A 17066-nucleotide genomic window follows, 5' to 3' on the forward strand; every position below is an offset into this window, starting at 1 on the left:
GAGCCCAGAGTCAGGCCGTGCTGACAGCATGGATCCTGCTTGGGATTTTCTCTCTCTCCCTCTCGCTCTGCCCCTCCCCTGTTCACAGGCACAAGCTCATTCTCTCTCTCAAAATAAATAAATATTAAAAAAAAAAATAAAAGAAACAGCAAGTGTTGGCAAGGGTGAGGAGCAAAGGGGATCCTTGTGTGCTGTTGCTGGGAATATAAACTGGTGCAAACGCTGTGGGAAAAAGTATGGAGGTTCCTTAAAATTAAAAATAGAAAATACCGTATGATCCAGTAATTCCACTACTGGGTATTTACCCAAAGAAAATGAAAACACTAATTCAAAAGATCTAGGCACCCCTATGTTTATTGCAGCATTATTTACAATCGCTAAGATATGAAAGCAACCTAAGCGGTCGTTGATAGATGGATAAAGAAGTAGTATATATATGCAACGGACTATTACTCAGCCATAACAAGGGATGAGATCTTGTTATTTGTGACAACATGGATAGACCTGGAGGGGTATTATGCTATGTAAAGTAAGTCAGAGAAAGAGATACTGTGTGATTTCACTTACATGGGGAATCTAAGAAACAAAACAGATGAACAAATGAACAAATAAACATACAAACAAAACCCAGAAACAGACTCATTGATATAGGAAAAAAAACTGGTAGCTGCCAGAGGGGAGTGGGGTGGGGAGGTGGGAGAAATAGTTGAAGGGGATTGAGAGATAACAGACTTCCAGTTTTAAATAACAAATCACCACAGATGAAAACTTAAGTACAGTAAATTTAGTCAATAACAAGGTTGTATAGTGACAGATGGTAACTATGTTTATAGTGGTAAGCACTGCACGATACATAGAAGTGTTGAATCACTATATTGTGTACCTATACTATACTTCAAAACAAAAATATTTATATTAGAATAATGTTAAAATCTGTATATTCTAGATATTTAAAATTTTTTTAACGTTTATTCATTTTTTTATTTCTTATTAAATTTTTTTTAATGTTTATTTATTTTTGAGACAGAGAGACAGAGCATGAACAGGGGAGGGTCAGAGAGAGAGGGAGACACAGAATCCGAAGCAGGCTCCAGGCTCTGAGCTGTTAGCGCAGAGCCCGACACGGGGCTTGAACTCACGGACCGTGAGATCATGACCTGAGCTGAAGGCGGACACTTAACCGACTGAGCCACCCAGGCGCCCCTAACGTTTATTCATTTTTGAGAGACAGCAGGAGCGTGCAAGTGGGGGAGGGGCAGAGAGAGAGAGAGAGAGGGAGACACAGAATCTGAAGCAGGCTCCAGGCTCTGGGCTGTCAGCACAGAGCCCAATGTGGGGCTTGAACTCACAAACCACGAGATCATGTCCTGAGCCAAAGTCAGATGCTTAACTGACTCAGCCACCCAGGAGCCCCATATTCTAGATATTTTTTAAACAACAAAGTTCACTTGTGTTTCTTCTGCTCTGTCTGCATACCTTATAAACATTTCTTTGGGGTGAACATCTGAGAAAAAAAAATCAAGGCTCATTTTTTTTTTTTTAAAGTTAAGTTTAACTATTTAACTTTTCCTATATTTTTTCCTCGTAAAAAAAATTTCTGAGATCTTTAAATGCCTCCTTTCATTATTTTATCTCTGTAAAATGTGGGTATTAAAATTCTCCCCTTTATCACTCTGAAAACGATTTTTCTCTATTTCCTCCAGTTAATTTTTCTAAAAATCTGGGAACTCCCATTGTACTATCTGCCAAGTATTTTAAAGTAAAAAAAAATGTTGAGAACATCTGTTCTAGAGAAAAGGTCTTGTAGGGTTTTTTTTTTTTGTTTTTTTTTTTTTTACCTTCACACAGCAATCTTACACATTGTTTTGCATAGAGGAGTTGCTCCAAAGCTGTTTGCTGTATTGAATCATATTGAGTATTATAATATATGGTATAACATTATTATAATAGGACTAGCCCAAACTGGAGTGAAAAAAATCAGAGTTTATGGTATAAGAAAAGTGATTAATCATGTAACAACAGAATTGAAATTTTCTTGTCAGATACGCTAGTATAACTAAGTGAAGTCCCTCCATTCATTTAAGTGCATTACTGGATGTCCACTCTGTGCCAGGCACTACCCTAGGCTCTGTGCCCACAAAGATAGACAAGACAAGATCCTTCCTCTATAATCACTCACAGCCTAGTGGAGGTGGCCAACCAGAGACTGGGAAGTTACTAAACCACAGGACGTGGACTATGGCAGGTCCAAATTTTCTGTCCCTCTAACTCCTTTCTATTTACTGCTAAGGTGATGAGAGTAAAGAAGCAAAAGCTTTATCAGCATAATAATTAGCAAGAGAGGGGTCCATCTGCCTTATAGAAAGACTTAGGCTTGCCCCCTAAACACAAAAAATTATCCTGACCTAGGAGACCTTGAGTGCACTCCTTTAGGATGGGGGCACTCAGCAGTGGAACCCTGACTCTGGAGAGATGCCTGGAGGGTCTCTCAGGAAGGAGGTGGATGCCAGGGAGAGGTGAGGTAGAAACAGAGTCCTGGATTTTCACAGGGGCAGATTTTGCATGGATGGACACAGCAGGAAAAATAAATGTCAGTATTCATGATTGGCTAATGGCAAGGTTGTCTGTTACCCCCCTAGACGTTGAGGTCTTCGTTACTCGCATGAATGATGGTTACTGCTATAGTGAAGATGTGCTCAGTGTCCCACAGCTACGAAAAATTGCCCCACTCAGGCTGCACTGCAGATGTGGGGAGGGCAATGGAGGTATGAGAAAATGGTTGGGAATATGAAAATTGTTCAGTAAGGCTCAGACATGCACCATGTGTCCATAGAAGCTGACCCGTTGCAGTGCTTTCTTATGAAATGACAATCAGTCAACGACCATGATTGTTCTTACCCTCCGCAGACTTGGGGGGAGGGGCAGGAAGTACAGCTCAGTGCTGAGCAGAAGATGCTCCTTTTGAGGATGAGGAATAAAAGAAAGGGCAGGCTGGGTTGTCTTCCTCAGGAACGGAGTCCACAGGTGACAAAGATTTATAATACTCATCTTCCCCATCAAGCACTTTGATTTGGCTGCAACAAAGAAAAGAGTTTTCAGGAAAAAGAGAAAACAAATGCCGCAGTCATCACCCAGGCAGCTAACAGTGCATGAGTACTGGGAACAGGGCTGGGTCCCACCCCCGGAAGGGAAGGACAACTTAGGGTACCTCAGCGTGACCCAGAACTCAGGAACTGACTCTGATCCACCAAGCCTTTGCCTCTGGGTCACAGACTGATAAAGGGCTGAATTTAGTGGCGTCTGGAGGTTGTGATCGTATTACAACTTTTCTGTCTCAATTTACTTGTCTGTCCCTGTTTGGTTCCTAGATGAGAAAGTTCCCCCCCTGCCTTCCTCCAGTTCTCAAATTAGTACCAGTTAGCTATGTCACTGTATTCTCGGTCAAGATACTAACAATCAAATGGGCCACAAACTCCTTAGTGTCCTGTGTCTAACCACAGGGGGAAATTTTCCTCTGTGTATCTTTAAGGCCCAGGGGTAGGGTGATGTGGGAAGTGGCCTGTTTGCACTGTGTGGAATGCTCTCATCTGTGAGAGAGTTTTATACAATCTGCTATGACTGCAATTAGGAGGAAACTACAATTTCCTGGGATAATTATGAGAAATAACATTTGCCTTTAGGTGGCAATTTCAGCCTTTTTGGACAGAACAGACTCAAGTTTTATATAGCTGCTACTGTGAAAAGTAGTTTCCAGTGTCAATAATAGTGGTGATATCCCCATTTGCATATTTTTAGAAGCTCTTCTGGAAAGTTTTGCATTTTCTGTAATATCACAAAGGACCCCTTCTGTTTACAGTTGCTTAGAACTAAGAAGACAGATATTTACCCAAGTTTTCTTGGCTTCCTTTTGCTCCCTTGATATTCTAGAGTTCCCTGTGGAGAGGGCCAAGAACACACAGTCAAAGCAAAGCAGCAAGTCGTTAATTTTTAATTCAAAGTGATTTTGTGTTGAATGCAAGCAGATGCTGATAATATCAGAAGTCACAGCATAATTTTTTTGATCAAAGGGCTCAAGTGAGCCTGATGAAGCATGCATCTTGCTCGTCTTTGATAAACCACATCAATTATTCACCGTGAAGGCAGACATCCTGACATGAAAGCAACAGATAAAGAGCCTAAGCACATGTTCAAGAAGAGAGCATAAGAGAGTGGGGGTGGGGCTGGAGGGGCTGGAACAGGTATTAATAACAGAATTATTAACTGGAAACAAAGCCAGTGAAACAGCTTTATGGCCACTTTGAACTCACATTTAACTGGTTATAGTACATGGTGTCCTCAGGGCTACTCAACATTTTGGGCTGCTGACATCTTCGGCGAGGTGTTCGCTGCTTCTGTACAAGACCATTTTCTGAAACTGCAACAAGACAGCAAAACTTTACTGTAAACCATCTGAGGCATTGGGAAAATTAGGTAAAAATCGCTCTTCACATAAATGCACTTAGTGGAAACTGTGTCTCATTTTAATGGGCATGTTAGAGCTCTGCTAATATTGGCAGAAATGTCATCCTAAAACACATACACACACATAGGAATTGCTAAGTGTAAACAAGGGCCACTGTCTGTAACTTTGCCTTCATCTCTCTTATCTAAATCAGAAGTCAAGAGTGACAGAAAGCAAATTGGTTTGTCCATGCTGGTGAAGTAGAGGTTGGTGGCCAGCCTTTGTAGAGCACAGAGTCCTATCTTCATGGGATAACTCAGGACAATGAAGGCAATCCGGGATAGTTTGCACCACATCTTGCAGTGAGGGTTCAAAGACATCTGGAGCACACACCCTCTTGGGTAGATGAGAAGCAAACCTTTTGGTGGGATACGTTTCGGAGGGAAAATGGCTTGAGCTAGTATTTACTGAAATGCTTTGAACAATACCATTGATCCATGCAATCTCTGGAGATAGCGTAAAGGAGAAGGGGAAAAGATAATTGCATGATTTCACAGAGCAGCCTCTCCGTGTTAGCCCCGATTTCAGAACCCTGGACCAAGAGTGAACTGGAGTTTAAGAAACCACGTGTCCAATGAAGTCATGATTTATTTCCCTTCCAAGCAGATGATTTTTGTGGAATCTGCTGTCCTTTTGGCACTATATCTGAATCAGGATTTAGCAGTTTTAACTTCTTGCCAACACACACACACACACACACACACACACACACACACACACACACCAGAGCTGCCACACAATACTGTTTATGAATGTTACAGTCCAGAGAAGAGTTCTCACTTTCCTGGGCCGAGTGTGTATCATATTCATAAAACAGGGTTGTAGAATTGTACCTGGAATCATAGTTTCACTTCACTAGAGGTTCTTACTATTTAGGGAAACTCTGGGGGAATTTTCTAAGTGAAGAATGACTCAGCAAGAACCATTATGAATAGCAAATTATCAGTTTCCTAAGTATGAAGTTTCACACCTTTACTGTTCTTGAACTGGAACCTATCTATATTGGCCAAGACTGTTAGAACCATACAAGGATTTAGGAACTATTTATTCTAAATGCCTATTTTTTATTTTTTTTTTTGGAAAAGAAAACAGGCCCACAAGCATTGAATGACTCATCCCAGATGAAATGGGAGAGTGAGGACCTAACCCTAGACTCTTACCTCCTGTTCTGGAAGCATTCTTTTTAAAACTATAGCATACTGTCCTTCTTAACAAGAAACTTTTTTTGTAAGCTAAGATCTAAGTAAAAGTAAGCTCCATCGTGCTATGTTGCTTGCAGAAGGTTCTAGTAGCCATTAAAGATATCCCTGTACACATCTTCAGGAAGTCTGGGTAGAGGGCAGGACTCCAGTATCTTGGGCTGGCATCATCCTCAGAGTATAAGGAATTCAGAATTGATATGGGTTCTTTCTGCTACTTCCAACATACCTACCGCCTGCTTGGTTTGTGAAGTCCATATGCTGTAATATGGTAGGACACAAGGTGCCCTGTCTCATCTCCTCTGATTTATAGATTAATGAACAGAAGTGTATAGAGTTAAAGTTGCTGGTGTGAACATGCACTAGAGATCTGACATCTATTCTCCCTTAGACTTCTTAACGTTATGGGAATTCCAACCTTGGAAACTCAAAAGACTGATCTTAAATAGTTTCTGAGTTCAGCTGGAGTTCAGCCCAGTTCAGCTGGACTTCATATAGTGTTTACATTTGATCAGAAACTTTTATTTATATTCTCAACTGGGGATACTTAATTTAAGATGTGGTTCTCAAATTTTGTTCTCGATGAATTTGCTATTCCATGGGTGGGTATTTTTTTCCTGATTTTTAGAACTTAGGAATTAAGTTATTGGGCATAATTTTCACAATTTTAGCATTTCTCCCATAAATTAAAAAAAAATCTGTTGGTGTCTGATGGTATCTATACTATACTAGAATCTAGTATAAGCTGGTGTCTGATTTAGCATTAAATTTTAATTTTAATTATTTTAACTTAAATATTTCCATGTCTCACAATGTTTTACAGAGTGCCATAACTTACAAGAGTTTTGCCATTGGAACAAATTTGAGTATCACTGGTATGTGATCAATAATAAGAAACCAAATAAATATTTGGGAAATGAATCATTATTTAATAAATGCTGTTGAATGGGGCACCTGGATGGCTCTGTTGGTTAAACTTCCGACTTCAGCTCCTCAGATCATGATCTCACAGCTCATAGGTTTGAGCCCTGCATCAGGCTCTGTGCTGACAGTTCAGAGCCTGGAGCTTGCTTTGGATCTCTTGTTTCTCTCTCTCGGAAATAAATAAAATGTTAAAAAAAAATGCTGTTGGAACAATTTGATAGTAATATACAAAAAGTATAACTTAAATATAGACCTTATAAGGTTTATCCTATATGTAAGGTACTTTGCTGGATATTGTGGGGAAAACAAAGAAAAATAAGACAAGGTCCCTGCCTTCAGTCTAGTAGACAGCATTGAGTCTTAAGAGGTTAAGTGACTTGTCATAAATTAGTGCTGCTGGGCTCAAGTTAGTGTTAAAAATTTTTTAAATCTTTTACTTTTCTCAATATGCTTTTTGATTCTTACAGGCCACAATAAATTCCAGATGAGTTATATAGTTAAACATTTTAAATATTCCTATAAAAACCTTAAAGGGAAATGAAATAGACTATTTTAACTGTGGAAGAAAATATTAATGACAAAGATGGGTCCAATTAGAGTAAAATATTCTGTATGATAGACAGTAACAAAACTAAGATGAAAGGAAGTGCAATAGAAAGATAAAAACAGGGGCGCCTGGGTGGCGCAGTCGGTTAAGCGTCCGACTTCAGCCAGGTCACGATCTCGCGGTCCGTGAGTTCAAGCCCCCCGTCAGGCTCTGGGCAGATGGCTCGGAGCCTGGAGCCTGTTTCCGATTCTGTGTCTCCCTCTCTCTCTGCCCCTCCCCCGTTCATGCTCTGTCTCTCTCTGTCCCAAAAATAAATAAAAAAAAAGTTGAAAAAAAAATTAAAAAAAAAAAAAGATAAAAACAAATTTATTTTTATTTATTTATTTATTTAAAAAAATTTTTTTTAATGTTTATTTATTTTTGAGACAGAGAGAGAGCATGAACGGGGGAGGGTCAGAGAGAGGGAGACACAGAATCTGAAACAGGCTCCAGGCTCTGAGCTGTCAGCACAGAGCCCGACGCGGGGCTCAAACTCACGGACCGTGAGATCATGACCTGAGCCGAAGTCGGCCGCTCAACCGACTGAGCCACCCAGGCGCCCCAAAACAAATTTAAAAATATATACACACAAAAGTCTACTATCCATAATGTGGAAAGGCTGAGGTGAGAAAAAGATGGAGAAAAAAATCATATACGTTGAAATATACAATGAAATGAGATACTGAAAAATGTTTAGCCATCCAGACAAAGAGCTTCAATTAAAACAACTACCACTGCCTTTCTATTAATTAGGATAAATAAAAGATCAAAAGACAATGTGGGAGTGGCCCCACATACACAGATGAATCCATAGGCTCCACCCCTCCTGACGTGCAACTTGATGATAAATAGTGAAAGCTAAGCAACTTGTGCCAACAAACATGTCCCAAGGAAGACAACCAGAAGAAGAAAAAAAGACAATTTGTACGATGGTGTAAGATTTTTTTTGCATTGGAAAAAGGCTAGAAAGATGATAAATATTTAATAGCTGGGGAGAAGTTAACTGTGAGATATGAATGTTGGTGTCATACCACGAAGGCACCAACAAGGATAAATTTAAGGTATGCTGTTGATAGATGAAAATTCAAAATTCAGGAAAAGAAGCAAATATAAAACAGCATATAGGACATTGATGAAATCTAAATGTTTATGTACATTGAGAAGTTTTTTTTTTCCTTTAAAAATTAAAAAAAATCAATAAGGCATGTAGGGCAAAATTATTCTTTGATTCAGTAGACAAAGAAACTATAGCTAAGAAAGATAAATCTGGAAGTGGCAGAGTCGAAGCCACAACCCCTGTCTTTTGAGCCAATCAGTTTGCTTACAGGAGACATAAAACAATCTGGCAATTACCTAGTTCATTTGATTAGTTTATGTAGACAAAATAGGCAATTCAAGTTTGAAGGTAAACATTAGTATATGAGTTATTTGAAGACAATGTTAGTATTCTGAAAGTGGCCTATTCTTACTTCACATAAGCATTTGTAAACCAAGCCAAACTCTCCAGTTTGTAATCCTCTGGAGGCTACCTCCCCATAAAGCTTTTTGAAAGTATATCACGTCATGAGTACTATTTAACATAGGTCTCTTTCCCCTTCAAGAATCCCTGCACCTTCTTTTCCCCTTGCACCTTTTGATTTCATATTTGAGACCCTGAACACACCTTTCTCTTCTGAGCTGACACAGAACTTTGTAATAAACAGGAGATATACCTGTCATAAAATGGAAGAAATGTAAATGACACCTCAGTGAGGAGCGCTGGGACAGGCATACTTCTCTCTCTAACCCCAAATCACCATACTCTGCGGCTGCACAACTGGCTGAGTCCTTAGTGAGAGACAAACAGCTGAATTCAGTTGATGGCTTCGTTACATAACTTCAAACAACTGGTTTGGAAATTTCATATTCCAGTTCTTTTTATCGAACATGCAGGTATATCCAAGCTAGAGTTGCCAGATCAAATAGAGAACACCCAATTAAATTTGAATTTCAGATAAACAACCAATACTTTTTTTAATCTACTAAAATCCTGTGCAATATTCAGGACATACTTGTATTAAATTAAAAAGTGATCAGTTATTCATTTGAAATTCAAATCTAGCTGGGTGTTCTGTAGTTTTTGTTGTTGTTAAATCTGGCAACCCTAATTCACAAGCACAATTTCAAGTCGCAAACAAGGCGTTTTGTTCCCTCCTAGAGTCTCAGAGATGAAGAAGGAAACTATTTCCTCTGCTCTAATTGACTTGCTGAGTTACAGCTATTTTGGCTACAAATGCTCTTCTCTACACTGTCCCCTAACACTTAGGGTTTCACTTTTTATCACCCATTACAGATGTGCCATTCTGATCCATCTCCTAGCAGGATCGTAGTGAGGGAAGGACAACCACAGTGAAGGCAGGATGGGGCATACAGCCCAAATATTTCCCTGCTTAGTGGGACAGTATGAACTCTGGGCCCCCATGGAATGGACAGGTAATGGGCAGGGTTCCTGGGAGGAGGGAGAGAGAGAGAGCACACCAGGAGAACCATGGTCATATGCACCCGTCCTGTGGGCCCTCAGCAGGCAGGAATATGTTCTGAGTGGCAAGACTGCCGATCTATCTGATTGCCATTTTGTGGATGAGCCTTTCCTAGGATCATTTGCCAAGTAAAACATCTCCTTGAAGCAAATAGTGTTCAGTGTTCTAGATTTACAGATGGCAGATCCCATGTGGGGTTACTAGATATTTCCCTGAGGCACAAAACAGAATTAAGAGTTATGCAATTCATTTACAGACTTCTGTCAACTCTGCATAAAGGGAGGTACATCATTTCTGTGACCAAAGTTCTCAGGGCAACTGGAGGTGACAGTAGCCTAGCTGTCAGCTGGATTCTCTTTCTCCTCAATGATAGCCGACCATGCTGCATGGCACCCCGGTGACATTTAATGAAACAGCTTCCAATGAGATGACTTGGCTTTTCTGGCTCTGCGCCTCTGCACTTACCATTTCATTTTTATGTATCAAATCTTGTTTTACAAAGTAGCTTTTTATTTATTTCATCTCATTTTGGGAAGGACAACTAACCCCAAAGAGATAACAAAGGCATAAGGAGATTAAGAGATCACATAGCACGTTAGAGACAAAGTCCAACTGAGAATTCAGGTTTCCGAATGTCCTCACCGATGATCATTTTCTTTACATTACACAAGTTGTTCAGTTTTTAGAAATACTGGTGCCCAGATCAGGACCTAGGCATGGATATTAAAAAAAAAAATCTCCTTGGATAGTTCTAATGTACAGCCAGGGTTGAGAGCCACTATACTAGACCATACTAAATCTTTCCTTAACAATAAGAACCACATTGGCAGAAAGCCTGCGATAATCTGCACTCCCTTAAAAACGCAGTCTAAGGAAGAATCTTCCCAATGTGTTGTAAACCACTTGCTCCTGATATACCCCGAGGCATAGGCTATTTCAGGGATGCTCAGAGTCTTGACAGGGAATAGGAGGGAAGATATTATGCCCTGGGAACTCAGATTTTCAAATTTAAGTCACAACACGGGGCTGATAAATCTCTGTGGTTCAGCCCCTTCCTTATATATCTAAGGGGTGTGAACCCAGGGAGCTTGGGCCCCTCTGCTGGTCTCCCTTCAGAGCCAGGGCTAGAACTCAGGTCTTTTGATTCAAAATCCCAAAGCCTAGGCCATGGCGTTTACTACAATGCTTGTTCTTTTACTGAGGCATTCTTATAAGTTTTCACCTCACCATGTCTAACTTCAGGAGGGACTAAGGAATTCAGTGGGTTTTTGTAAAACATACGCACAACCAGAAAGAGAGATTTTCTCCTGGGGTGCATGTAATTCAGATCTTCCTTTCTAAGATGAAAGGAAAGCTACAAATTTTCCCAGTTGCCATGTTATGTCATGAACAATCTTCTTCAAAATTGCAGAATTGCTACAAAGAAAATATCCCTGAGTTAAATTAGTGCCTGTGGAAGATGGTGGAGTTATAAATTGTCTGTGTGGAATTTTCTCCTTACTCGTTAGGGAAGTAGTAATAACTTCCCCTAAAACTATTTTAGCTCAGGGCTTGGCATACATTTAACAAATAATGAATGAATAAATGAATGAACGAATAAATGAATGAATGAAATGGTGACCATTCACTACTCTTGTCAAGATTTATTCCATCTATGTGGCCCCCTCTTTGGTTCTGTCAATCAGGATATTATTGCCAAGGCTTCCAATAGGAAGAGGGCCTTTCCTATCTTGGGACACCTCTGGGGAGACTAATCTACAAAGGAGGGAGATGAAGTCAGCCTCTTAAAAACAAAGTTGATTAGTATTTTTTTCCTTTAATATCCTTTCAATACTTTTCTAGGACTATGCATTCACTTTTCTTAATAAAAATTCTGTCACTTATTTGCTACTGCTTTTTCCCCTTACTTAACAATAAAGTCATAAGTATTTTCCGTGATATTAACCTACCTTAAAAATAGTATACTTTGGGGCACCTGGGTGGCTCAGTCAGTTGAGCATCTGACTCTTGATTTCAGCTCAGGTCATGATCCCAGGGCAATGGAATCAAGTCCCAAGTTGAGCTCCAGGCTGAGCATGGAGCCTGCTTGGGATTCTCTCTCTCTGCCCCTCTCTTCTGCTTGTGCACACACACTTTCTCTCTCAAATAAAAATAAAAAATAAAACAAAAATAGTATATTTCATTTACAGTTATATCTTTTTAAGATTTGATTTTTTAAGTTACCTCTACACCCAACATGGGGCTCAGACTTGTAACCCTGAGATCAAGAGTCACATGCTCTATCAACTGAGCCAGCCAGGTGCCCCTAGAATTACATTTTTAAAGTAATAAACATGACGTTCAAATAAATTAAGCAATGAAAAGTCCATCTTTTTGCCCACCCCATGTTCCCTTCCCCTAAATAGTAGGAAATCCGGGAACAAGTTTTTTGTCTTCCAGATTGGTCTAAATGGCATCATTTCTAATGGTTGTATGGTATTTTATTTAATGGGTGATACATGATAAACTTATATAATTTCCCATACTGGGCATGGAAGTTGATTCCACTGTTTTTTGATAAGTAATGTTTTGAGGAACATCTCAGAATGTTATCTTTGATAATCCACATTGTTTTCTTTTTTTTTTTAAATTTTTTTTTTTCCACATTGTTTTCTTGAGATAAATTCCTAGAGGTTGAATTACTGGCCAAAAAGTATATGTATTAAAAAAATTTTTTTAATGTTAATTTATTTTTTGAGGGAAAGAGGGAGACAGAGTGTGAGCAGAGGAGGGGCAGAGAGAGAGGGAGACACAGAATCTGAAGCAGGCTCCAGGCTCTGAGCTGTCAGCACAGATCGTGATGTGGGACTCAAACTCACTACCGGTGAGATCATCATCTGAGCTGAAGTCAGACACTCAATTGACTGAGCCACCCAGGTGCCCCAAGAGATTATACATTTCTAAAGGTCCTCACCAGCATGGGAGAGCATCTTTAAGAAAAAGTCTGATAATTCAATAGGTGAAAAATGGCACATCATTTGTGTTTGGATTTTCATTTCATTGATTACTTGAGCAGATGAGCGTCTGTCTTTTCCCCCTCCCCATGTTTATTACCAACAGTGTTTCAGGATTCCTCTTGCGCTGGAAGCAGCAACAAAGTTCATAGGTCCTGCCTGACCTAAAATGGGTGGGACAAGTTGTTGTCTGTCTATTGTGATGGCATGATAGCTGAGAGTTCCCACTTGCTAACAGGTCTGGAGATGCCTCTTTTTAAAATTAGTCTGCTGTAGGAAAGCATTTCTCAAACTTCTGTCATCATCCACCTCTTAAACATTTTTTGCTATATTCAAGACACCTGTACTATTCTTCATGTAGTATTTTTAAAATAAAAAAATTTTTTACTTAAATATATTTCTTTAAGAATGAAACTTTATTCACTGCTGTACTAAATAGAAAGCCAGGGTCATATGCCATAAATAGAAGTAAACCATAAAGTGGGGCACCTGGGTGGCTCAGTCGGTTAAGCCTCTGACTTCGGCTCAGGTCATGATCTTGTGGTCAGTGACTTCGAGCCCTACATTAGGCTCTGTGCTGACAGCTCAGAGCCTGGAGCCTGTTTCAGATTCTGTCTCTCTCTCTCTCTCTCTCTCTCTGCTCCTCCCCCTCTCGTATTCTTTTTCTCTCTCAAAAATAATAAACAGTAAGAAATTAAAAAAAAAAGGAGTAAACCATAAAGTAAATATAATGAAAACAGGACACTACTATCATACGTGAGTTAGATTCTGTTTCCCACAGAATGTTCTGGGCTTCTTTAAAGGTTTGTTAAAAAGAGAGGAATTTAAGACATATTAATACAGCTACAATTTTCTCCTAAATATGAAGACTTTAAACTGAGAATTGATAAAGGAGTAGCTTTCTTTTACATGACTCAGTGTTATTTAAGGTCACGTCCACACACTATTTAAAACTGACCTGGAGATAACCAGAGGCCCATGTCCCACACTTTGGAGAAATAACAGTGTTGTGAAAGAAAAATAAAAACAGTGGGTTTAGAAAAACTGGAGTATGAATCCCACCTCCAGCACTTATTGGAGGTCTGAACCTGGTGATGACGATCACCCAGTCAAGGTTGTAGTGAAGATGACAGAAGATATATGCAGTGGGAAAACCTGGCAGACAAGGCAGAGCAGGGGTCCCTCAGGGGTCACCATAATTGTTATATGAGAGTGGTCCTTGACCTTGGCTGCACATTAGCAGCATCTGAAGAACTTACAAAAAAATACAGATGCCTTGGCCTCACCCCTGGATGTCCTAATTTGGTTAGTCAGGGGTAGGGCTCTGGCATCACTGCTTTTAAATTTTTTTTTTTTTAACGTTTATTTATTTTTGAGACAGAGAGACACAGAGCATGAACGGGGGAGGGGCAGAGAGAGAGGGAGACACAGAATCGGAAGTAGGCTCCAGGCTCTGAGCCATCAGCCCAGAGCCCGACGCGGGGTTCGAACTCACGACTGCGAGATTGTGACCTGAGCTGAAGTTGGACACCCAACCGACTGAGCCACCCAGGCGCCCCATCACCACTTTTAAAAACAGCCCCACCACCTGTCCGCTTCCAGATGATTTTAACTTGTAGCAGGGCTGGAAAACCTAATGACTTAACCCTTTCCTGAAAGCTTAGGTTGACTGTGCAGATTAGCTAGCTGCCATCTTAAAAAGCTGGCGTCGGGTCAAAGAAGTTTCAGTTGGGCAGAAGAAATTCTGGGAAGGGGACGCAGCTCCAGTAGGGCTCCCAGCCTTGTCAGGTATTTGCTTTGTGCTGGAAGCTGCATCACATGGCTTGAGCTCCAAGCGGACACTAATTTCCCTGGGCGCTGGGAAAATCATTTCTCTTACTCCAAGAGAACAATTTTGCTGACCACGGGAACATTATCTCTGGTTTCCAGAGGTATGATGTCGCGCAGTGCTCTTCTGCAGGTTTCGGTATGAATGAATGACAAAGCTGAAAAGCCATTCTGACCTACTAAACTCCTTTTAAATCAATCATAAATGTAGGACAAGAACTCTGGGGTGTCAGGAGGGTTGGGACTAGTAAAAAAAAATGCTTGAAAGGCACAAGCTTAGTATCAGCAATGGGTTGCTATTGGTGTCTTTCATTTTGTTTTACTTTGCATACTACTAACAATGTTTGCATCTTGTCCCATCTCTCTGCTTTTAGGAATTTTAAAACTGTTTACCTGAGGTCTCACAATATGCCCTTCCAGCCAGATGTCTTCATGTGGGGATGGCTGACTTCATCTGGACTGTCCCTGACAATGGCTGTTCCCTAACTTTGGTCTTGTGGGTAAGGGGGTAGGAATTAAGGCCAAAATGGCCACCCAAACTCTGCCCAGTAGAAAAGAGCATTAATTCAGCTTTTTCAAAAATGTCAACATGAAAAAAAATCTAAGACCTGGATCTGATGCTTAGCAAACCTACAATACCAGGCAGCAGGCTGGGAGATGTCATTTCTGGAGCTCCTAATGAGATGCAAATCACCTAGTGAACTACTCCGGAGCTGGGAAACAATGTCCTGGGTAAAAGCAGATAAAAATGGAATGAAAGAATGTCTTTGAAGATTGGAACGACATTTTAAATGCTTGAGGATATGGGACACCAGATAGTGCTGGTTTTAGTAAACTAATTGTGACTGGGTCTTTGATTCCTTGTGGCAGAGGATCCTGGGGCATTCATCCCCAGCTCTTTCTTGCTCTCTAAGTTGGAGACCTGGTCCCAGTTCTTGCTGTTAGTGTGCAAAGGGGAGGTCAGCTATCGTGAAACCAACACCGGACTTGGGGTCGGAAGGCCTGGGCATAGTTCAATTTCTGGAACTTACTGGTATGTGACCTGGGTGAATTGCTTCCTTTTCTGGCTGCCACATTTTATCTAACATAGTGATTTTTCGACAAAGGGTGGTGGTGCAGCACATCACACATGTTCTGTTATCCTTGAAGTCATACTCCTTCCCAGAATGTGAGTGCCTGTATGTAGTGAGAGATGAGCCTGATGAGACTTTCTTGCAGGAAACCAGTGTGAAAGCAGGAAAAGAGAGAGAACCATTAGCCAAGAGGTTCTTTAAAGTCTCTTCCAACTTTAAGATGCTATGATTACAGAGTTCCAGCCACTCATCTTCAAAATGGACATAAATGCTGTTGACCCTATTGGCCTTGTTGGAATTTAAAGAAGACCAATCAAAATGCAATCAGGCTTTAGGGAGAAAACTTCTCCATCACTATACCAGAACTTCATCATAATAGGATTCATTCAATTAAAGAGGAAGGCTGCACAAGGGGGTGTTCATCCAAACCCCTTTCTTGGTTACTTGGTTACTGATGGACTAAAAGACCACATTTAATCTCACCCAGCCTTCCCAGCTGTGAGCAAAAACTGTAATGTACAGGTGAATACTGTGCAGCTGTACAAACACTCGCCCAGGTTCACAAATTCTAAAATCTTTTTTCATGTAGAGAGCAGTTATTAGTATGATTGACTTGGTTTGGGGGAGATTATATGCACAAATGATTGGCGTGTGTGCATGTGTGTCACAGAGAGGGAGAGAGAGAGAGGGAGGGAGGGAGGGAGAGAGAAATTGTAAAGAATGTATATAATAGACCAAATGAAATGAAATGTGATTTTTGTTTGCATTAAACTAATGAGATGCAAAGTGAAATCAATGCAGTATTAGTGGTAAAAAATTAGATTACTCTGGTTCTTTCAGTTTTAATCTCCAAAAGCCAATAAAATAGGAAGTATCTGAGGGAAATAAAGTTCAAAAGAAAATAACTACATTGGGTTACTGTCCCATTTTATGCTTCACTTTGGACAAAGTTGCCTTAGTACACTGTTAATTAAATTTGGTCCAACTATCCAGTACACCTTTAGGATTTATAAAAATAGTGAGCCACAAAGGTCTCAGTTCTCGCTCAGATTAAGAATTTAGACTGCAGTTCTTCCAGGTCATACAGAACTACTAAATTTCTTTGTCTTGTTTCTTACAATCTGATGTGAACTTACCAAAATCCATTATGGAAAGTATACACAGATGGATGACCTATCACACCCCCCCTCTTCCCCTTTATTCTCATGGGAAGTGATCTTGTCATGAGGAGGTCATAAGAGACCTGAATCTCTCCATGGGACTCAGAATCTCTCAACAAATTAATGTCATCAACCTTTTTTCCATTTAAATCCTACTTCTCTGAGTTCATTTGACCAGTATAGCTATAGGCACATTCTGGCATGTCACGAAAAAAAATAAGCCAAGCTTAACAAAGTAAATACTTACAGCTATTATCAGCATATCTGAAAATAGGTATCTCTTG

The 17066-nt window shown here is 40.2% G+C and overlaps 1 protein-coding gene across 1 annotated transcript in view; it reads right to left on the minus strand.

Moving 5' to 3' along the window:
* Positions 1-2935: 2935 nt before the first annotated feature.
* MYO3B (myosin IIIB) overlaps positions 2936-17066 on the minus strand; it is a 406696-nt gene continuing 392565 nt past the window's right edge. Inside the window, exons 33-35 of the mRNA XM_047084875.1 lie at positions 4308-4414; positions 3887-3933; positions 2936-3074 (exon numbers count right to left, since the gene is read on the minus strand). Coding sequence (XP_046940831.1) covers positions 2936-3074; positions 3887-3933; positions 4308-4414 — 293 coding nt within the window. The remainder of the gene's footprint in view (positions 3075-3886; positions 3934-4307; positions 4415-17066) is intronic.

Source organism: Lynx rufus, unplaced genomic scaffold, assembly GCF_022079265.1.
Source record: "Lynx rufus isolate CCGP_SWC_20201006 ecotype Redwood Valley unplaced genomic scaffold, mLynRuf1.p SCAF_2, whole genome shotgun sequence".
In the NCBI taxonomy this organism is placed as follows: Eukaryota; Metazoa; Chordata; class Mammalia; order Carnivora; family Felidae; genus Lynx; species Lynx rufus.